General features: G+C 40.9%; 1 protein-coding gene across 1 annotated transcript; it reads right to left on the reverse strand.

Annotated features, from left to right (window-relative positions):
• On the reverse strand, positions 1-23,424 carry zgc:154058 (uncharacterized protein LOC795538 homolog). The gene is made up of 8 exons (XM_041049574.1): positions 23,197-23,424; positions 22,085-22,322; positions 17,931-17,978; positions 17,075-17,161; positions 15,867-15,934; positions 10,792-10,919; positions 5,394-5,571; positions 1-3,072 (listed from the first exon to the last, which is right to left on the reverse strand). The coding sequence occupies exons 2-8, from the start codon at positions 22,147-22,149 to the stop codon at positions 2,819-2,821; spliced, it is 828 nt and encodes a 275-aa protein (XP_040905508.1). The 5' UTR covers positions 22,150-22,322; positions 23,197-23,424; the 3' UTR covers positions 1-2,818.
• Between the last annotated feature and the right edge of the window lie 49 nt (positions 23,425-23,473).

A 23,473-nucleotide genomic window follows, 5' to 3' on the forward strand; every position in this document is an offset into this window, starting at 1 on the left:
GCACCATCATTTGGCTTAACATTTATAAAGCGTTGAATCTTAACCTGTGATTTTTTTTTTTTTTTTTTAGAGGAATGCATATTATAAAAGCAGTGTACGGTCACAGGGCCAAGTTTCACTTCAAGGTGATGCCAGGTAGAACAATCTGAATGCCGCGCTAAAACCACAACTGCAAGCTGGAGTTCAAGTGTTCTTCACTACTTGCCACTGCAGCAGTCCCACCTTCTTAGTAAATGTATAAGTAAAACAAAAGTAGATTTGACCTAAACCTGTAGCTGACTGAATATTCTTGTCGGTGGATACAAAAATGTATAATTTTTCAAGTAGAAAACAAGCTAAACTACAACATTACACATCTGATCCCAATGCAAAGTCATTTGCAATAAGCAGTTTCACCAGCAGAGGGGAGCAGGTGATCAGTGGTGCGGCTGGTGCTGATTTTTACCTTCCAGCTCATTCCACAGAGCAGCATGCAAAAGTTTTTCCAGTTCAGTCTTGTTGAGTACATTTAGAAATTCAGTATGAGTGAATTACTATGATTCAGTTCTTCCCAAACAGATTGTGAAACTGTTATAGGAACTCTCTTTTTGAATGCTTACACTCAAAAAATACTGGCACCAACAAAACCTCTGCCCAACATGTGGCCAGTCGTGGTATGAGTGGGTGGTATTTCCACTGTGTGAAGGCCAACTAAGACTATTACTGTTGTAAACCATCTGTTTCCTCTGTTTTTTCTCACAAAAAAAAGGTGTGTTAATATTACACTGAGCTGTTATAGATTAAAAATAAACAGTAACTCTGCATTACAACACAGCACAGTCAACAACACAGCAATGTCTGAGAAAGTCAATGAATACAAATCAGCATTTGAATATCTGCACAGAGGGGACAACTGAACTAAACATATCAAAACATGAGGCCAACCTACTCTGACAGACATCAAAATATAAAGTCCATTAGGGTTTTACCAGGGTTTTTTAATGTCAATAAATTGATAGTGTCAAATATCTGCTTTGGTATTCCTGGCACTCACAGGCGTTCATGCAACCTTCTGTCTCTCCTCCTCCACAAACCCGCCCCTGTGTCTCCATCTTGCTTTCATTTATCATAATCACAGCTAAACTCGGGGAACCCTGACAGGAGTAAAGCCTTTTGTGTTTTTAGCACCGATGGCAGACTGATATTTGGCACGTACTGCTGTACAGTAACACAGAGGCAGAACAGTTCATCTCAGCTATGTCTTACATTATAAATCCTTCCTTTTCCCTTTGTCCAGCTACACCAGGTGAACATGCTGTAGAAACTCAAGCTGTGGAGAATTCTGAGATTCAAAGAAAAAGTAAAAAGATAAAGCAATAAGAGCATGTTCTCCCCTCCTTGCTGAGGAATAATGAGATGCAGACCTCCGACCATAGGACCTGAAAACACGTGTGATGCCTCGTCACTAAACTCAATAAACCCAGTGCTCTGGCTTGAATTAGCTGGTACGCATTTGGCCTCTGGACACTGTGTCTTCTCTCTTTCATATTCTTTGACAGAACTCTACAGAGAGGAAGTTGACTCAAATACTAGTTGAGGTTTAAGGTTGATAGAGTGTATTGATCCCAAAATAAGACTCATAAAGGTTTGAATTTGAATTTACGAGGCACCAGATCTATTGTTTTCTGTGTGAAGTTAAAATAATGGCACATCACCCAAAGCATCCAGACTCAAAAAGAGCATGTGTGCAGGATTTGGCATTGATGGATTTGGGCACCATAGATACTTTAAAAATAGTGTTATGCTTACATATGTGGAGTTGCTGACAAAAATTAAGTTGTCGATGGTGCGTATTTTAAAGCTGCCTTAAGCGTATTTTTGACCACAAGATAAACTGACAGAAGTTGTTATGGTCAACTTCTGTAACTACTTACACATCCAGCAGACAAATATATCATATATCATTATACTAATGGCCACCTGAAAAAATGAGTCCGACATTCAATTTCCTTTTAGGCTTGGTTAACCAGCTCCTGAGAAAAATACTTGGGTCTTCTGCTTTCCAAATGGTTGACTTGATGTGAGCTAAAAGCAGCTAAAATCTGTGTAGAGCAGCGTGTTAATTCTCAGGGAGTTCGGTTCTATGTAGGGCTCTTTGACATCACAATTATTTGATTTGTTAATATCAAAAATATTGCTTTATGCAGGTGTAAATGATTGCAAAATGCAGACTGCTGCCCAGTTCTATCTCACATACTGACTGGAACATTTACATACTCATCTATTTGACTCTTTCTTTTAATTTATTGCATTCATCCATTCTGACCTTCCACTGTAACACTCATACTCCGTCTTCTCTCTCACTCTTTTTTACTGTTATAACACTGTCAGCCAGGCCGTCCAGCAGCCTTCACTCCTTTACAAAGAAAGCATCATGGCAGTCACCTGAAGTGGAAATGGTCCAAGGCCACTTATTGAGACAGGTTAAAGGGGGAAACAGCACATTTTCTTGATCTTGATTAACAAAATACTCTCCTGCCCTCTGCTGATCACTGAGGACACGACTGAGTTGGGAGAAAATTTTGGTTTCACACTTGTGCAATGTGCAAAATGCAAACAAGTTCTTTAGAGACACAAAGCTCAATATAAGCTGAGCTCTCCACTGTGGCAGCAAATCTACGCCCCTGGGGCCGAAACAGTAGAAGCCACTCTGCCATGAACGGCTGCTGCACTGGCCTGGTTCATTTCAAAGCTTCAGACAACTGTGGCTGGAAATGAATAATTAAACTCATTCTACAACCGGAGTTTCAACTATTTGGCATCAAGATGTGCCAACGGGCTACAGTATGGACATGTTCTCAGGTTGGTGTGGATGTGGCTGTGAGTGTGCTCCCAGTGCGTCCACCTTGTGTTCTCTTCCAGCAGGTCCCAGGGTCCCTCCTCTCGCCAGCACCACCATGGTATCTCCTGACATGCTGGCAAACTCAAAGGCGAATGTCCCGTAAAACAGCATGACGATGACGCAGAAAACCCATTCAAAGATGGCTGATGCATGTTGCAGGACGAAGCTCTCTTGACAGAAAAACACACCACCTGCAAAAACTGTTAAGGGCAGCAACAGCACAACACTGTCAAAGTCCTGAGCTGCAGTCAGAGTTGGTCATGTGTAGACACTGGCCTCTATGTTGGTCTGCTAAAATGTAAAATCCAAATATCTATCCAATTGTTTCAACACTCAGAATAAAAACTGAGCATTTTCTGATTACAAAAAGAAGAAGCTGGTACTCAAACCAAAAATAGCACTACTTCAAAAAGAAAAAAAGGATGTGGCTGTGTTGGTGAGGGTATATTGTTAAAGGTACAGGTGAGAAGATGAAACCGACTGGTAGGGGTGGTTAATCGGTCCAATTTCCTGATTCGATTACGACTATTGAGGTACGATTACACCATAAACGTACTGCACCATTTAAAAAAAAAACAGTCAGCTGCTGAATTACAAAACTAATTAACTTCCAAATTAGTTTTTAACTCGTTTTAGACGCCTTTCACCGGGGATAATTTTGTTGTCAACTCGTGCAGAGTACGCTGATTCGGTGGAATGACAGGCTTCAGGCGGTGGTGTTTAGCCCACGCAGCCTCTTCTGGATGGAAGCGCGACATGAGAGCCCTCATCCGTCCATCCGTTTTCTATACCGCTTCATCTGTTAGGGTCGCGGGGAGCTGGAGCCTATCCCAGCTGACTACGCGCGAGAGGCGGCGTTCACCCTGGAGTGGTCGCCAGTCAATCGCAGGGCCGACACGCAAAGACACATAACTACACACGCACACACTCACATAGGGGCAATGTGAAATAGCCAGTTAAGCTAATGTGCATGTTTTTGAGACTGTGAGAGGAAGCCGGAGTACCCGGAGAAAACCCACGCAGGCACAGGGAGAACATGCAAACTCCGCGCACAAGAGCTCAGACCGGGTTTCGAACCTGGAGCAACCGCTCACCAATGGCCGCGCTTCATTATTGTGTGCCGTTAGGTACCGTTTCGTCACGTTACCACAAAGAAGTCAGCTTTCATGTATTCCCCGTTAACGCTGCGGTACGGGCAGAGTCGATGCAGAAGATCCGGAGGGATGACACCCGACCAAAAACGCCCGGATCTGTAGTCGGCATTTTAAGCAGACTGATTTTCATGTGAGACTGTTAGTGAAGGCATGAGCAACTCAGCAATGAATTAAAAAACTATCTTGCTTCTTAACATTCTCTGTATTATTGTCATCACTACATTAGCTTTGGGGTTTTACAGACTGTCTGAACCAATACATTACAACACAAACCAAAAGAAATACTCAAACAACTATTCGGTAGCCCCGCCTCTGACAATCTCATACTACTCCTAAGTTGACAGCTTTCTAAACGTAGTGTCCGATAGCGACAGGTTATGCTTTCTCTGCGCCAGACTGAATCGTTTCTTCTGGTCGAAAAAAGGTAACGCTTTTTCAGGGTGCCGTGTTTTTTTTGCTTTGCTCGTATGCACCTCAACTAAAAAGCGTCAAACGTTGAAAAAATAACAACAACTGATAATTCTAAAACATCTACAGGACAACTGACTTTTAACTAAATGTTAGCTACATAGCTACTGCTATGTAAATAAAATAAAATAAAATAAAATAATCTCTGTTAATGTAACTCGATGGCTGTTGTCTCTCGCTCTCGCTTTTAGATCACCGGATGTTTTGACCGGAAGTACTGGCCCACGTCAGCGGTCGCCATATTGTGCAAGGAGCGGCACGCCTCTCACTAGCATAGTAAGCTCGCTCGCTGCCTCTGTTACAGGGTGTTTTGTTATGACTGTTAGTCACCAGCTCCGCCTTGCGGTTAAGTCTTGTATGACAGCCAGTAACTAGAGGAGTCCCTGCTGCGTATTATAAAAAAATCGATCTTTGGAAATTTAATAATCGACTCATAATCGTCCATAATATCATCGCGATTAATCAATAATAGATTTTTTTCACCATCCCCACCGACTGGGCAAGTCCAGTTTGACTGATATATCCGTGATGACTTTAAAGGCAAAGAAAATCTATTAGGAATGTGAAGCATTTTCTTGGTCAACAGTGTACGTCTGGATGACACTTAATTGCATTGTTGTAGTTGAGCTAGGTTGAACTTCAGTGTTCGTCTGAATTAAACAAACTGACTGAATTATTGGACAACACACCCTCTATCAATATTTGGATCTACTCTCGCATAGCTGTAAAAATGTCCTATAAAGACAAAAAACAGTAAATACTGGAACTGTGATTGTGATATAATCTAGATGGGATGTCTCTGTCCTTTATCCGACTGACAGCACTACTTTCTACTCTAAAGCACTTGACAGCCTCGAAGGCTGCCATCTGTCAGTGGCTGTAGAGGATACTGAGCACCAGGGCTACAAAGGCCAGCAGGGTCATGCAGAGCCGAAGGTGGGCCACGTAGTACTCCCCCTGGGTCTTGGCCAGTCGGTAAGTCAGCGCTGACTGCAGGCACACAAACAGCATACTAGTAGGGAAGGCAATGCCTGCTCCGACATAGTGGAGAACTTTGGCATTATCCACCTATCATAAGAGGAGACAGAAGGAGAGGGTGAGGGAGAAAAAAGGGCTACGTTAAAATTGGTAAGATAAAAACAATACACAAAATCAGCAGTTTAGCAGCTGACAGGAACATTTACTGAAAAGGAAAACACGTGGGAAAGATCAGAAGGGGGCAACATCAGACAGCTACTGCAATCAAGCTGCTGCATCATATTATTCATTGTTGTGTAATAATTTGTTCAAAGCCTCTTGTTTTAGTAAGGAGCCAAAGAAGAATAAGGGAAAGAAAGAGGGTGTAATATAGGAAACGACAGCGGCGAGCAACACAACAGAACGCCTCCTTTTCCCTGCTGGTCACAAGAACAATAAGAAACAATACACAAAAGAGCTGCCCAGGAGCATGTGACCACAGCTCCCACTGCAGGATCCACACACGCCCAGACACACAGTGCTCAAATGTACTGATCAAAACAGATAAGAGATTTAATGAAGCATTACCCAAAACTAGCCACACCTCTATGGACTGAACTAATTTAGACAAATGATAAAGAATTGCTTTTCTTGGCTAATGCCTTGTGTCAGGAATAACAATGTCTCTCTGCCACGCATAATTCTTAGGGATCATTAGAGCAACAGCCTAGAAGTTATTTAGTTTTGGCTTCTAAGCCATTTGTCCATTGACCCGGCTAATACATACTGAACATTCTTGTGCAGTAGGCTAATCCTCGAAGTGACAAAGTAAGATTACCAGACGGTTCCATATAAAAAGCACACACAGTAAAATTACTCTTTTCTTACATCTGTCTGTGACATCTGCTGAACTGTGAGTGAAGATGAGGTTTTTGTTTTGGTTTCAAAAGCAGTGTTCACAGTGGTAATTCTATTTTAGGCAAGCAATTCCATAGTAAAATGCCTACTACAAAGTCCTATTTCTTCTACAGCACCGCCTCTTTATCTGCGGTAGCTAAGAATAACTGGCACTCTGGGGGTCTGAGTACTGTAGTACTGCCAATCTGTTAGTAACTACACTAAGTAATGGATAAATACACACATACACACAGACAACAACAACAACCATACGCTTTGCTTGCTTTGTTCACACATCTTATTTTAACTTACACTGCATTCATACGAAAGCTTAAACAGTCCATCAGTGAGTCCACAGAAAATAAATCAGCAGCTATTTTCAAAACCCACATGATTACTGAGATATTTTTTAAGCAAAACTGAATTTTAGAAAATCGTGATAGCCATTTTTCACTGAACTTAACAGAATTATCAGGAATATAATCAGAAAATTAATCAATAATGAAGATCATTTTTAGTTGCAACTTTAATTTGTACACTCAACAATGCTCTGTACTGCTTGAGTGTGAATGTTTGTGTGTGTGTGTGTGTGTGCGCGCTACCTGGTGTCCCAGATTCTGTCACTAATTACAGTCATTGCCTGCTGGCTTATTGATGTAGTAAGTCTTCAAGGAAACCTTTGCTACTTCATGTTTCCACACCTTGTACAGCATGCCAGGAACATGTGCTGTCACATCACTGACAGTTAGAGACAATGATAAGGGGGGTGGTGGGGGTGAGAATGGGGGAAGGACTGAGCTGCTCTTATTATCACTATGTCTCTTCATCAGAAAGTACATTTTCTGAGTTTCTGCCTTCACGTGTTCTTCACTGCAGAAATGTTCTCAAACTAAAAGTTACCAGAACATGAGTCATATTTTCTCATAATCACCACCAAAAGTCAATGTTCAGTTCTCCTTCAGTGTCATTCTCAAAGGTTCCAGGCATGATCTTCTGATGTACTGCTCCTTATGTAAAGTACAACTTGATGACCCAGCAAGATCAAGTCTGATATATCAGTTCCTGTAGGCTGACACTGACCAGCAGCTCCCCTGCATAAATGAATAGTAATGGTGTTCACACAGTGCAATGTTGGAGTCAGCAAAGCACACAGTCCCTAGAGAGGAGAGCTGGTCACAAAAGTAAATGTGTGTGCAGTGAGGGGAGTTTTGCTGCATGTATGCCTCATGGAAAAACCATTTAAAATAAACACTCTCACTATACGCAGCATTTGAAAACTGTGTTTGAATGATTATTGTGTATCATGGTGATACTGGAGTGGAGTGTGTATGTTGATAAGAGGGTGTGAGGATGAACATGTGGGAACAAGCTCAACTGACATTCAGCTTTCTCCCAGCTTCAGTTTTCATTTTCTGGAAACAGAAGCAAATAAGATGAAGTGAAACTGTACCAACCGTTTCCACCTGCTGTACCAAAGACCTGCCAAAATCTCTATCTGGAAATGCCGCCACCACCACCTATTGCAAAGGGCACTTTAAACAGACCCTCAGCTTGCAAATGTTCAAGAGGAGGTCTTATATAAAAAGCCTTTAATACATTTACTTAGTTCAAACATTTACTTCAACATCAAAGGCCTGAAAATGTATGTGACATTGAATTGGGCTCCATTTTTCCAATCTTTTATAGTATGTTACACCAGGAAGAGACAGAATTTCTGAAGAGCAACTATTTTCTTTTTTAGCAGAAATGCAGCACAAGCCAGCAACTACTCCAACTTTTTTTTTTCTTACTTTCATCCCTTCTCTGAGAATAAACCCCCTTTGTAAGATATTTAATTGTGATTTGTGCTCATCATGATTTACACCTTCACTGCTTCAACAGAATTATCAGGAAGAAAAAGCTAAGCTAAGCTAACTGACTGCTGCCTGGAGCTTTGTACACAATGCACAGAAATTAGAGTGGCATCAATCTTCTTATCCAGCTCGAAAGTAAGAAAGTGAAAAAGCGCATTTCCCCAGATGTCAAACTATTCCCTTAAGGACATGGCGTCATAATTTATTAATTCATCCCACACCCAACATACAAATAAACCTAGCTACTGGGTTAAATGAGCGAGAGAGGTACAGAGAGAGAGCGAGCTGAGAGAACAAGCAAGGAAAGTATCTGAAACTTAGATATTTGGTCAATATCTCGAAATCATTGCCCAGTGACATAATCCACACAACATCAACAAAGGAACAAGCCCGCATTGACGGTGTATTCTGACAATGGGCCTCATCTGTAAATGAGTGCGTAGGTTTCTATCCAGTGTCTCTGGTCCTTGTTTTCCTCTTTCTGGAGGCAGCTTTCCACACTCGCAGACCTTTGTATGGCAGTGATCATCTATTTATGTGCTTCTCTGCCCAAACCATCAGGCCACCTGACAGGAAATGCCCCAGTGGCCACGCCACAGCTGTGCTGCCAAAACCTTATGTAACACAAGGCTACAAACTGAAGCAGTTGCCAATACCGAGCATGTTACCATGTGCTGTGTTTGGCTCTTTCATTCTTTGATCTGTCGGGTTCATTTTCTCCTCTGATTCCAAATTGCTTGTGGTGTTTGCCTGTGGATGCTGTGTCCATATGTTTTAGAGCCAATGAATTTGTGTCTGTGTTTCATTTTGGACCAGGATTTCTTCTCCGTCATGTGGTTTCCACATTTTATTCACTATCAATGATATCTCTATTTCCATCCCAATGGAATGTCCCCGACTGTACGAGATGTGAGTCTGTGAGTCTGTGAGCGAGCAGCTTGGATCAGGGGTGTGATTGGTTTGAGATGGGGCCTCTGGTACACACACCCTGTCTGCCCAGCTTTGCTCCATGAATGGCCAGACTTGATGACTCACTTCCCCCTGGCTTTTCCTGTAAAATTCCTCCCAGTTCTGCAGAGCAGAGGCCCCAGAGGAGAAGCGGGAAGAAGGTACGGACGACCTTCGAATTTGTATCAAAAACTGAAGGGGTGTTCTGGTGGAGGGCCAGTGTGCGTACAATGTAAGTCACATGCATTCTCCCTCTCCTGCTTGCCAAATACTTCCCATCAACAGACAAGTATTTCACAATGTTTCAAAAGGTGAAGGACAAAACCACAATGGTAACAAACCTCCACAGAAGTATGTAGCCTCAGAAACCAAACTCTGTCTACACTGATGAAACACTATGACCACACACAGATGAAGTGAATAATACTGATAATCAACAGCATATCAACAGTCAAGGTCTGGGGTATATTAGATGACAAGTGAATATGTAGGATGTGGGAGAAATTGAAAGGTATAAAGACATTAATGATTCTGACACGGGCCAAACTGTTATGACCAGACAATGTGCTGTTTCAAGGCAAATCTGAAACGGCAAGGCTCATGGGGTGCTCCCTGTCAGCAGAGGTGAAAATCTGCCGACAGAGGCCCAGGGAAGGACAGACCACAAACCAGCAACAAAGTGCTGGGCACCCAAGGCTTATCGATGCACAAGGGCAACGGCGGCTGTCCCATCTGGTCCAAACCAACAGAAGGGCTACTGTGGCACAAGCCGCAGACAATTTTAATGATGTGTTATGGAAGAGATGTCTCACAACAAACAGTACATCGAACCCTGCTGTGTATGGCGCTGCGTAGCCACAGACCAGTCAGATTACCCATGCTAGTCTTAATGATTTGGGCCATCAGTGCATTTTATCTCTGAAGCCACTCTCCCAAACTCCTCATTTCTACAGAAATACCAAGGATGTCTCATTAAAGCTACCCGTAACTGCACTCCCTCTCTGCTTCTTTCTTCTGAAAGACACACACACACACACACACACACAGTCTAGGCGTCCAGCCAGGGCTCCAAATATTTAAAAGTGAAGAAATTCTTTCCTAAAGAACAAATATCTACAGGCCAGGAACTCAGGTTGGGTTTCTTCACTAAAAGTTTTAACACTAAACTGCTTGACAAAAGAAGTGGGTAAAAGAAGAAGTGGATTATTAGAGGAAGATTAAAGCAAAAACAAAAAGGAAACAGAGCCATGAACATAGATCTGAAGATATCTGAGAAACACTGAGATGTTCCAGTGAAATGAAATTCTTTGTATAAGGATGTGACAGCTACTTTCATCATCAATAGTTTGACTGATTATTTTCTTGGTTGATTGTGTGGTCCATAAAACATCTGAAAACAGTCCGAAACCTCAAAAATATTAATTTAATATGATGTAAGACACAGAAGAAACTGAAACAAAATTACCGGGATTTCTTCCTGAAAAATTACATTTCACTTCCTTCTCTTTCCCTTGCTGAATCCTGTTACTTCTCTGCAACTACTGTCTTAGATCTTGTTCATCATTAAATGTAAATGTTGTTATTGTATTTTGTCATGGTTTATTTCAGTGGGCAATGAACTGGGTCACCATACCTGGAAGTTGCCCACCATGATGAGTCCAGCAGCACAGATCCAGCCTGTGGAGAGACTCGCCGTGTTGAGAACACAGTTTTGGTGCTTCTCAATCACGTGGGCGTATCGGAGCAGCACAATCACCATAACTACAGAAAGGGAGGTACATAAAGAGACAGAGACTAAAGTCAGTGCACTAGCAGAACAGTGATATGCTGTAGGAAAGGGAGCATTTGGAAAAGTACCATGAACACTGGCTATTTCACAGTGCCTGGGTTCAATTTAATGTGAACACTCACGCACCTCATTCAGCCAAGAAACACAAGAATTTCTGGGACGTTGATTGAGAATTACAGGAAGCTGGATTTCTCTGCCTAACAAGTGGGAATGTGAGAGGCAGGAAATGGCGGGAAAGTGGGAACGATACATGTGTGGGGGTTGGTCTGAGTGTTGCATGAGATTAAAAGGTGAAGGGAAACGAAATACAGTATATAGGACAGATGACTGCTGATGTGCTAATGGGCTGTGACCAGGGGTATTGTTAGTGCACTTAGGAGCTGACCCCCCGCTTGGGTTTCTCTTTGTTAGCTCCTCACGGCTGGTGCTTGACGAAGGTTGACTGAGCTTGGTGAAAGAGGGGCAGAGGGGGTGAGTGGAAAAGAGGAGACTGAGAGAATGAGAGGGGGACAACGTGCCCCTCCTCTGTTGACCTGAAACCCATACAGTATCCCACAGACTGAACTGTTGTGTTAACTCTGTCACCATCTCTGTGCAAGAGACAGGCTTTAAGAGAGTCTATTCTGCCAAAAGAGAATAAAAATGGAAACCATGGTCACAGAGGGGAAAGAAAAGATTAACAATGTTAAGTCTCAGTGACCAGACACAGTTTATAACTTGGCCTAAATATTAATCATTGACAATTCTTTATTCTAGGACTGTTTTGGCATCCATTAAATCTATCTTTTATTCACAGTGTTGATGATTTGGAACAAAGAACGTAGCTGACAATTTATCTTGTTGTGGCAGGTTGTTTTGCTCAAGATAAGGGTAAATTATTGTCACAAATTTAATCTGGAGGAGAGTTTTAAGTTAAATAGGACAAATCACCACAACAACAAGGTTGAAAACACCAACTTCAACCAATAGCTGCAGTGAGACAGGACTACAGAAATCAAACAGAGCACTAAAAATTATTTACAAAGGTGCAGTCTAAAGTTCAATCTCATATAACCAGTCATTTGTTTTGACACTTTTGTGTGTATATGTCATTATTTTAGGTATGTATTTATTGTAGGTATGTATGTATATTAGATTATAGTATTATTTATTATATAAATTAATATATATTTGTTTGTTTAACAAGAACCGTATAGATGAACATTGCTACATAGATATGGATAATCAGTGCAACCTATTTATACAGAGCGTCTACTGTAATAGATGTGATTATATAATGTATAATATTGTATTTCTTTCTTCTAGTGAGTGTGTGTTCTTGCTTGTGTTAGCTGCCCTCTGTTCCCTCAGCACTAATATCATCTTGGCCCAAGTGATTTTTGTTACAATCATGGAAAAACAAATAGTGTCTCCAGGCTCGGAAACAATCTTGTCTGTTTTTTTCTACTCCTTGTTTTAAAATGGAGAACACACTGTGTGTCTTTGGCAACAAGAAAGCCAACTGCAGTTTACTGAATTAGATTATGGCATCTCGGCCTCTGCTGCACACTGGCTGGCTGTGGATCTTTTCTACAGTATTTAAACAAAATGACTCTTTCATAACAAACGAGCATGTTAGAGCATGCTGGCATTTACCTAAGATGATGAAAGCTTAGCCTGAAGGTTAAAGACAAGGATTTTCCCCATTATTCTCCATAAGCAAATCTATCTTTCTTCCACATTTATTTTTCATTGTGCACTCCTAAGGTACATATGGTTAGGCTGTTTTCTGGAAGGCATACTTCTTTGCATGCCACACTGAGCTCACAGGATCCTACTGCATAAGGGATACATGTTTGATGAGTAAGCAGCATAACTGACCTACACAGGGCCTCAGAAGGTCAGGACAGGCTGTCTTGTCTGACAGCTCAACAATAAGTTGAGCTAAGTTTACATAAACATGAAGTGCATGTGTCCCTAATACTATCCCAGCGTTGGTTGGCTTCCAAACAACCACTCCGGATCTTACTCCTTTTCTCTGAACTAAGGAAGCCCTGGAGAGGAAGTAGAGTACTGGCTCAAACACTCACACACTGGTGAATATTCACCAGTGTTACTCTACCATGGAAGTCACGTTGCAGCAGCGTGGACATACTGCAATGTATATACAACCCTGCTGTCACAAGCAGACTTGCTTTTGCTTTCACACATAGACACGGGTGAACACTAACACAAGTGCATGTACACACACAAGTGCACGTTCCCACAAAAGTCACATCAACCACACCACACCTCGCAGTTAAATAAACCCTGCTGTCCCCACAAGGGGATACGTTTCAACCCAAACACCCGGCTGCATTCTCTCCCACAGGAGGTATGCGGAGAAAGAATACATGCATTGTCTTTCAAACATTGTGTGTGTACACTGGCAGAAAGGTGGGAACTGGGATAAAACTGAGAAGAATAATTCTGAGGCAATAAACAGTTCATTGAGTCCATGTAATCCCAGATAGAAGTGAACCCCTGAGCCAACTGTAGCAGGCACAATCTACAAAGTAAGACGTAAGTCAATAGGCTAAGAAGCTATGCACTGATTCTTTACAATAGCCTGTTGTACAGCTACATGCCAGATCAACTTAACCTACTTCTGCAGAGCCATAATAACTTGCTTTACCATAGGTATTAACATATGCTCCTGTATGTTCAGACTAATTGGATGGTGAAGAAAAAAATAAACACCGACAAGGCAGCTGTTCACACAGCCAATCTGACCTGAAGTTTGAAGCACTCAAACCACCTGCCAAGGTGGTCACAGATCCATATGACCAGGTGTAAATGTGGCTTTAACTCAAATATAAATATAGCACTGTTATTTTTACTAACTAACTACAATCACTATTTAAGTTGTAGCATCCTATCCAGGCAGATTACTCTTAGAAAAGTGGCTCAAACAGCTGTGACATTATCATGCCTGTCAGTAAATGACCGTCTCTTTATATCACGCACAAGTGTGTTTAAAGTCTTTATGTTTTGCAGGGGAAGAACAGATCTGATTTCTTTAAGTCAACAGCAGGCACAAGTTAATGTCTAATTTTACGCAATCCAGTTTAAAGCCAGACCAACAAATCAGCCAGGCCAATATATGACCTAATACTAGCTTATCGCTGATATATTGGTAACAGTGGATAAGTAAAAAAAAAAACAATGTGAGTGTTTTTTTTTGAGTGTGAAAAGAGTAATGGGCAAGGAGAGCTCTGTACATAAACACGGTTCACTGGAAAGTTACAACAGAATTACATATAATGTGAGTGAAACATGAGTTGTCATTGTGGTTGAGCAAAGGATTCAGCAGTGGAGACAGGAAATTTTGCAATAATATGTTGTTTTTGTTAGGATTTAAATCCTGAGATGCTACACTGTTTGGCTGTTATGGTATTTTTGTCTAGTTAACAGTACAAAATGCTGGGATCAGGCTTCCTAGACCTATTCATGTATGTGAACAAGGTCAACAGACTGACTACTGTAGTTCAGGGGTCATGATTGTCTTGTTGAACGTGCTAGACTTTCACTGCTGCCTGAACAGACTTCACAATGAGCTACAAAAAGTCTTGTCCTGACCTGGATGTCTCAAGCAAAGTATTACTATGTATAGTCTCTCTCCATGTACATAAATACATACGCAAGCCCATTCTTGTCCCAGGCAAAGCCCAAAGCTGTAATTTAGGAGTCAAAAACACAGAGCATACAGCTTACGATGTTGGAAGTCACTTCTATATGTACAAGCACTGTTATCTTATCATGGATTTGACTCTGTCTCCCTCTCAGATGTATCGAGCTGCGGTTGAGAGCTGGCCGATCAGATAGATAGTAAGGCCTTAAATAGCTGCTAGAAGCCTTGGAGAATCCTTATGAGAAGACTAACAAAGTAAAGAAACCTCTTCCCGGCTTTATTTACATGCGCGCACACACACACACACACACACACACACAGAATGTGTCTAAGGCACAGCTGGGAAACATTAACTACATGAGGGTAGTCAGAACCACCAGTTAACGTAGGAAGCAGCACGTGTACTCAGAAAAAAAAAACATACAGACCAGCACATGGGAGCTCACTCCTTTCTTTTATATCATGCATGTTTTCTTTGTGCCTACTAAAATACCCACTCACTGTGAAGCTAAATGTTTTTGTCATTTCAACCTCTCTTTAGACTGAAATTTACAACATGGAAGGTTTTCACTGGCCCTTCTTGGTCAGCGTGGTTGTAGGTTTTACAAGGGACCAGCACTTTTCTAAGGGGTAACAAAAATATGCTGTTGATCAAAACAACTACATCTGGTACCTCCCATAAAAGAAACTGATCTGTCTAGACATTAGAATTGATATCTCATGAAGCAAAATCTCATGATGCACTCTTTTTTTCAGTCATATGTTTATGTATTAATTTAACTAAATTAAAAATTTTAGCTAAATTTAGTTAAATATTTTTTTATAATAATTTCATAAAAAGTATTTATATATTATGTAGAACTTAAGCTGATATTTGATCAACAGAAAATTAATCAGCAACTTTTTAAAAATAATATTTGTAGAGAAAAACAGGGAACTTGCTTGTTCCAGGTTTGAAATGTGAGAACTTCCTTATTTTCATCTGGTTTATATGAAAGCAACCTAATATCTTTGGGTATTTGACTGTTACTCAAAAAAAAAAAAAATCAATTTTAAATGTCACCTTGGTCTCTGGGAAACTGTGAGGGAAAAAATGATTAATCAAGAAAATAATCTGCAGATTACAGATACTTGTTAGGTGAAGCTATAATATTGTGACCTCATAACTTACAGGAAGAAGTGTGACTCATAGTAGAAATGGAAGTTGATATCCCTGACTGCGACACTGTGTGTGTGTTTGTGTTGTATGCATGTGCACATGATGCCTTACCCATGAATGAGCCTGTGCTGCAGATAAGGCTGAAGAAGCAGCTCTCAGGGGGAAGAGTCCCACATTTGCTGCGAGAAAGAGTACACAGAAACAAATAGGAGAAACACTGTGAATCAGCCTTCACACTCTGCACAGCAACAGCTCTGCTAAATTATCTCCCACGTTGTGCTCGCTGAAATATAACATGTTGTTAGAGACGCATTTGCGTTCATACAATAAGGGGAGTGAGGGACAGAACCATGCTTCCTCACATCCCATCATGAAGCCTTTGACTTTTCACCTACTGCATACTGCCTCTCTTCTAGGAATGGGAAATGTTTGTAGGAGGGGAAGGCAAGAGACAGTCAACACAGGCTGTCTGTGCCCGAGCTCCTGCTGCCTACAAAGTCTTCTCAGCTGACTGCAGTCACACACACACACACACACACACACACACACACTTACACACACTTGTACTCGAATACTTATACTTGATTTTTAATTCATTCTTTATATTTGGTTTTTTAATAGGATGCGAGTGTTTTTTAAAATATTTTTGTCACTGAACATAATTAATTTAGATAAAAAAATCTGTGTCTCTTCCACCTTCAGTTGTAGATTAAACAATAACAGCAGCACTGCACTAGGAAAGAGTGCCTTTGCACATTTACACATTTCTCAGTTTCTCAGTTAATCTGTATTTAAGCATAGCGTGTGAGGGCTTCCTAATAATTCTGGCCGTATAATCATACTTATTAAATGTCATCTGCATTTTAAACAGAAACATAAATAGGGGTTTATTTACATTTTTAAAAGATCTTCCCCAGACTTTTTAAATACAAAAACACAGTATCTACGCTCTACAGCCGGCCTTTGATGTGAGTGAAAAAGCTAGGCATCAGGGCGGGAATGTCTTGATTTCTTCCCAAATAAGCCAACTCCTGTGTGTGTATGTTTACATGGTTAAGAGCAGACTCATACTTTGCCTCTGAACTGCCACGGTGGCAGCAGGATATTTCAGCCCCAAGTTATTTTCAGAATGCACATACACACACAGTCACACACTCAGGAGAAGTGTCTCCTTGAACCTTCCTCGCTTTTTGTCAACAATGTGCTGACAGGGGTTAAGTAAAACAATGGGACAGTTTTCCTGTTTTTAACCTCCAGACAGAAACTGCAGACCAAGAGACAGAGGAGAGGAGGGGTCAGATTCAATGTGGGAGACTCACCTGATGAGAGGTACATTGTCTAGTGTGCAGCACAAGGTTGGCCCGCTCTGCAAATAAAGCTCCTCTTCACATGACTGGTTGTACAACCTGGAGCATCACACATGCATGCACACACACACATACACACACACACACACACACAAAGCTCAGTGTTACAGGGTGCACATACGAAGCAAACTGACAATTATTTTTAAGTTGAGGAAATAATACTACAACTTAAATCTTACTGAGAAATCAACTGCTGCCAAAAGCAGACTGAAAACCAAAGTAAAGTGCAGATCTATTTCTGATTATTATTATCATATGTTCTTAGAATGTCTGGAATAAATATTGAATTGGTGATACAATGATTCTTCAGATCACAGTACATTAACGGTAATTGCAATTTTTTTGTTTGAGTGCCATGTTGTGGAGTCACAACCAGGCTTTCTTTTGTTTTTAGGGATGGTGATTCAAAGTGGCAGAGAACCACTGTGTCATCAAATAGTAGCTCTGCTGGTAGAGATTAACCTCAGCTTGTCCGAAACAAACTCGAAATGGTCAGTTACTCACTGACAGATCACAAACTAAGAGCAATAACAAATGTCAAATAACAGTTTAGATCTGTGCTCATGTGCATCATGTTTATCCTTGTGATTTATGAGCTGATTTAGGTGTGTCTCTCGAACATTTCAGAGCTGAAATAATACCATTACTTAATATGCTAACTTAGGTAATTGCATCCCACAGAGAAAAACATTGGGAAACATGCTGACAATGACACTGACAAATCATTACAAGGCATGACTTTGTGTCTGTGTGTAGAGATCAACAGGAGTATGATGAAGCAAAATACAGGACAGATTAAGTCACATACCAGTTATCAACAGGGCAGACATGCTGGTTGTACAGGGCCATGGCATACCTAGAAGAGAGGAAGTATGAGCCAAAATACAAGGTAACTGCAAACGTGTGCGTGAGAGGGCATATTTAATGACTTGCCATACTTGTCAAACAATATATTTTTTACATTTAACAGTGCTTTTCAGAGTCACTCGGTTCAGCATGATTAAAAAAAACAGCTGATGTTTTTGTATCTTCAACATAAGTTACAAACATAAAGGAATGGACAGGAGTCAAAATTATACAGTACAGCCTTTTTATAGTCTCATATTACTAAGAGCCCAGAGTTATCACCCAAGACACATAGATATGACATCCAGATTCAGTGTTAGATAGTTAAATGCTATGTCTTCCATTTTCCAATTTGTAATTCCCTCAATATACTGTATCAGGCTTTGAACTGGTCAGTCTGACCTACCACTGAGTTGCATCCGTTTGTTCAACCTGCAGGACCAGGCAACCTGACATTTGACCATTTCTTACCACTCAGTCTGAAACTCCAAAGATAGCCATAGATAGAAAGGACTGGTTTCTGTCAGTCAAACTGATATGACTAATACTGAAATCCAAATGCAGCGTTCATTTGGTCAGGTCACTGGTCAACAAATTTCAACTGTATTCTGCAAGCTCAAGATCCGTAGTGTGCATCATATAAAGTGTCTGAAGCTCGTTTCACAGTTAATATACACATTTCTGTCATTCATGTTTAGCGTCCATAACTGAAATAAAGTTCTACCACTTTTTTTTAATTCGTCTTTTAAGTAACCCAATAAATTTCTAAATGATGACTAAATGATGAGGCTGATGTTGGGGTTGTACTGAAAGGGCAGATTTGTTTCTATGAGTGAGTTGCTGCTGATGAATTACCAGTGAATGCCTCGCTTCTACGTATTTCTGCCTTGGGGCTTAAGTGTCAGGCGGCTGATTATTTCACCACTAGTGATGATAACAACTGTCACCGCTCTGTCCATACATGTCAGAGTCATAAAGAATTTCAGATGTATGGCTGGTTACACTGCTCAGTATGAAGAACACAGGGGAAAAAATGAGGCAACAGTCCTAGGTATTTGCAAATGCCAAACTGTGCTTTAAAAAAAATCAAAATATACTATTACACATGATCACTTTCAGAATTCTGGGTGGGCGTCAAAGGAGGAAAATTGCCACATTATTCCCTTGTTATTCGCACATACACACGCATAAACACACAAACACACACACTGATAATAACAATATCCTCAACTGCCAGCAAATGATGTAAAGATACACAGACACAAAGAGACAGAAGGAGTCAGACACAGAGACTATCTGTCCTGGAAGCAGTTGTAGTTCAGCTGGAGGTTAAGTACCAATTAAGAATGTTTCCATGGCCGATAGTATCATTCTCACAAGCCAGTCTTTGAAGAACAGGGACATACTGTATCATTAAGACAAACACACACACACACCTGCTAATAACAAGCACAGAGACACGTGTGATCGACACACAAGCGCTTTAAGGCAAGATTCATTGGAAGCAAAAGGTATTTTATGCATGACAAACAAAGTGGTGTCAAATTATGACCACAATACGATACCTGCTACAAAATCCAACTACCTGAACGTCCTACATGGTGTACAAGGTCTCGTGCTTCAAAACAACACATACGTCAATGTGTAATCCAATTATGTATCTAACATTATATTATCATTGTGTATAGGCCAAATGGCAGACATGTTATCTGTAAAGAGCTTTGCTCTTGCATAATGCTTTGAGGAAACCCACCAACATGAGTGGAACACGGCCGGCAGGTAGAATGCTGCCAGAGCCCCAGCTCCGAGCCCTTTAATCACAGTACAATGACACCAACTTGACAAAAACAAAAATTGCATACAACAAATGCAGAGATTTACCAAGGGACTTCATTAGAAAGAATATATTAAAAAAAAAAACTATGGCCAACTGAAGTTGTTAAATTTTCCATGTTGAGGGGTATTTTGTATGTTTGGCCAGCCTCTAAAGCTAAAATAGCAGCAGAGCAACTCTGGGAATTTTCTAAATAAAATGGTCTTTTTAACTGTATGTGAAACTAGTCCATTCTGTGCTCAGAGGAGGCTAAGTAATAATAGGTTTGTTTACATAATTAGACCTCTATCAAAGCTCACCAGTGGTTGTAAACTGTAATTGTATGCCTCTGAGCAATATATAGGTGGAACAGACCATGCTGTTTTTCATTTAGGATTCAACAAAGAACATTTAGGAAAGCCTTTCATGGAAAATTCGGGTATGGAAACCAAAAATTCCCAAAATCTGTGCAAAAATAACATATCAGAAACCACAGGAAAGGGTGTGATGCATTGACTGTGAGTGGATTTTGGCACTATGTGCTAGACTCCAGTAGCTCTCTGGCTGGTTGCTGTACAACCTAATACACTGATGCGAAGTTAAATATTTTAAAACAAAAGCAAAACGTGCTTAAAAATGATTAAAAATTGTAACAGTAAGAAGTTCTGCCTGCGGGTATAGCTGAGCCACGCTGAACCTCAAACACACTGCATAACTAATAGAAGGTCAGAAAAAGAATCTAAGCTTGGGTGGGCACGAGCCTGAGCCTTCCTCTGGCTCCACACAGACCTTTGGTACTCTGGCCATTGCCACCAGATGCTGAGTCAAAGTTGTGCTTACGCTCTCTATAAACCCCTTCCAGTATTTACCTTTCTCCCACACAGTATCCCACAGTGAATGAGGGAATTGCGCAACATGTCACATCCTTTGACATTCCACTGGCCCACCCTTGACTGCTCTTAGAAACAAGGCACGTTTGTCAAGGTAATAGGAAGGAAATGGGTTTAAAGGCACTGGCAGTCAGTAGCCTTTGGCATCTTAACTCAGATCAGATTTCTACCCCAGAAACAAATTCCAAAATGTGCAACGCAAGCACTAATTTAACCTTGATGATCTCCAACTCACTACATGTCTGCAGCAACATTAACAGCTCAAAGCTGTCTTTTCTACAAAATCCTGCGCACCTGAATACACCCTGACTGGACTGTGAAGCAGCCACGTTGACAAACACTAACTGGTACGCAAGGTGTCAGTTCTGGCGTCTGGTTAGACTGCTTACTCTGCATGCAACTCATCACAGATGTAGCACATTGCCTAAATACAGGACTATGACAGTTTGGAACTGGGCCATCTGTCTCTCTCCCCCCTTGGGGTTTGCATTCCTACCCCCAAAGTAATAACAGAGCAGAGAGAAGAGCTGTCAGCCCAGACATAACCAGGAGGTACTCACTCTCTTCTCTATCGTACATCTGCTCAGATACTGTACTGCAGGTAATTAAGCTACCCTGCGAACCTGCACGTCTCACTTTTAAAAGAGGGGTGATAATCCCAGATCCTTCCTGGAGAGAGTTAATCCACATGCAATTGCCATGGCTCCCAGGAATTCAGGGTAAATATGAAGTGTAGCTCTCCTGGAAGCAAGAGAGGCTGAGGTATCAAGAGGTTTTTCTGCTTCATTATAGACAACGGGTCTGTAATTTTTAGAATATGGCCTGGGTATTTATATTCTATGTGAACAGTCATTCTTGAAATATCACTTTTATCATTATTGTATTCTAGCTTTTGTTATGTGTACTGTGATATTTAATAAAAAGGAAAAAAAATATAAACTAGATATGGATGCAATGCTTGTTGGAATGGTTATGCAGGCAGAAAAAGTGTGTGTGTGTGTGAAACCAGTTTTTATGTTTCTATGAAGCAGAAAACTGGTTTATATAGAGTGCTTTTGCTTTGTTACACTATTGCATATGGACATATTGTGATGTTGGTGTGGAAAATGTAGAAATAATTTTGAAAAGATTGCAATATGTAATGTAAAGCTGATGCAAATAAGGTTTTTTGTGCCTGGTAGCACCTAAAATAAACAGTCTAAGTGAAAATGTTATGGCTAACAAGGCAAAAATGACATGTCTATGGAAAATGTTCTCTCTGAAATTTACTGTACTCACAAAATCTTGTTATGCTTACAGTGTGATCTCTGCATCACTACTAAGACAGCAGACAATTTTTACAAACCATTTCAGTCTCAGCTGACTTGAAGAGTCATTATGTTATTATTAAGGCCAAAGAAATGTAACACTTACACAACCCATATCCCAGTGATGGTCAGAACTGGGAGGCTAACAGGTAGTATCATCCAGAGAGACATCTTCCAGCACCTTGAACAGTCTCTTTCCTCTTTTTCCTCTTCGGCCAGCCGAGCGATATCTGCTCAAGTAGTACTAACATTTAACTGGGTGTGACTGACATCTGCATTGATTCATGTTCTTGAAGGTGGAGGATGGCAGATGGGACACCGGCAGGACAGAAGTGTCCTTTTAGCTGGTGAATGAGAGGAGAAGGGAAGTGAGTTAGGACAGGATCATTCACCTGCTAATCAGAAAGTAAACATTATCAAGCCTCGTCAGTTAAAATAATCAGAGTAAGACTCTATAGTAGAAATGCAATTTAGGATTACTTTAATCATTATCTAATCTGCAGTGTGCAAAATTTGAGAAAAAATGCCTGCTGCAATTTCCTAGAATTCCAGGTTACGTGTTTAGATGGCTTGTTTTGTCCAACCAGCAGCCCGCATCCCAAAAATGTTCAGTATACTATCATATATGACCAAAAAAAAAAAAAAAAAAAAAAAAAATCTAATTTTTAACTGAAAGCTGAAACCAGATTATGTTTGGCATTTCTGCTTAAAAAACGACTAAAACGACTAATTGATTGTCAAAATAGTTTCAGATTAAATTTTGTTCAACTAATCAATTAATCGACTTATCGTTGCCACGCTACTCCGTAGCCAAAGATACGTGATGCTCACAGGAATTTAATGCACAAAAACGAGTATGTAGAAGGGGTTACACCACCAGCAAAAACACCTGTAATGCAAACCAGTACAAATAGTTTCAATACATATTGATGGTCTGTTTTTCTTGCCAGAGATGACTTGACTCAGGATTTATGATGTTATCCTGGACTGATGAACTTATCTGGTTGGTTAACTTTGTTCCTCAAACATTAGTTGATTTAATAAGACTGATGGTTTGCCTTGATAATAGGTGACACATCACAGGTGTCATAGGTTTACTCTTTAATCTTCATTTGCAGCCGGTGTTAGGTCAGCGACATCCCCTCTCACAGCTGCTCACCTCCTTGGTTGCAGCAAGAAACAACGACCATCATCAAGAGTAACACTGCGACTACTCACCTTGTGCCTCTGGTTCGCCACCAAGTTTTTGCTGTTTATTTGAAATTTTCGGTGCGCCGACCTGACCTCCACACCTGCGGTAACCCCGAAAACTACTCCACACTGGACTCCCGGGACACGGTGCAGCGTTTTCTTTTATATCAGCTCCTATCGTCCCCGTACTGAGCTCCCGGTATCCGTTTTCTTGAAGTGGTGTGGGGTGAAGCTCGGTCGCATATGCAGTCGATGTCGCTGCATCGCCGCCACGAGACACTGTGGAGAATCCAGCTGTTTGGCT

The sequence above is a fragment of the Toxotes jaculatrix genome, chromosome 11, assembly GCF_017976425.1.
Source record: "Toxotes jaculatrix isolate fToxJac2 chromosome 11, fToxJac2.pri, whole genome shotgun sequence".
NCBI classification, from domain to species: domain Eukaryota; kingdom Metazoa; phylum Chordata; class Actinopteri; family Toxotidae; genus Toxotes; species Toxotes jaculatrix.

Coding starts and splice junctions, on each gene's coding strand:
- zgc:154058 (XM_041049574.1), bottom strand. CDS start 22,149: ATGTCTCTCTGGATGATACTACCTGTTAGCCTCCCAGTTCTGACCATC. Junction 15,935..17,074: donor GACAATGTACCTCTCATCAG/GTGAGTCTCCCA, acceptor TCTTTCTCGCAG/CAAATGTGGGACTCTTCCCC. Junction 5,572..10,791: donor TCATGGTGGGCAACTTCCAG/GTATGGTGACCC, acceptor CTCTTATGATAG/GTGGATAATGCCAAAGTTCT.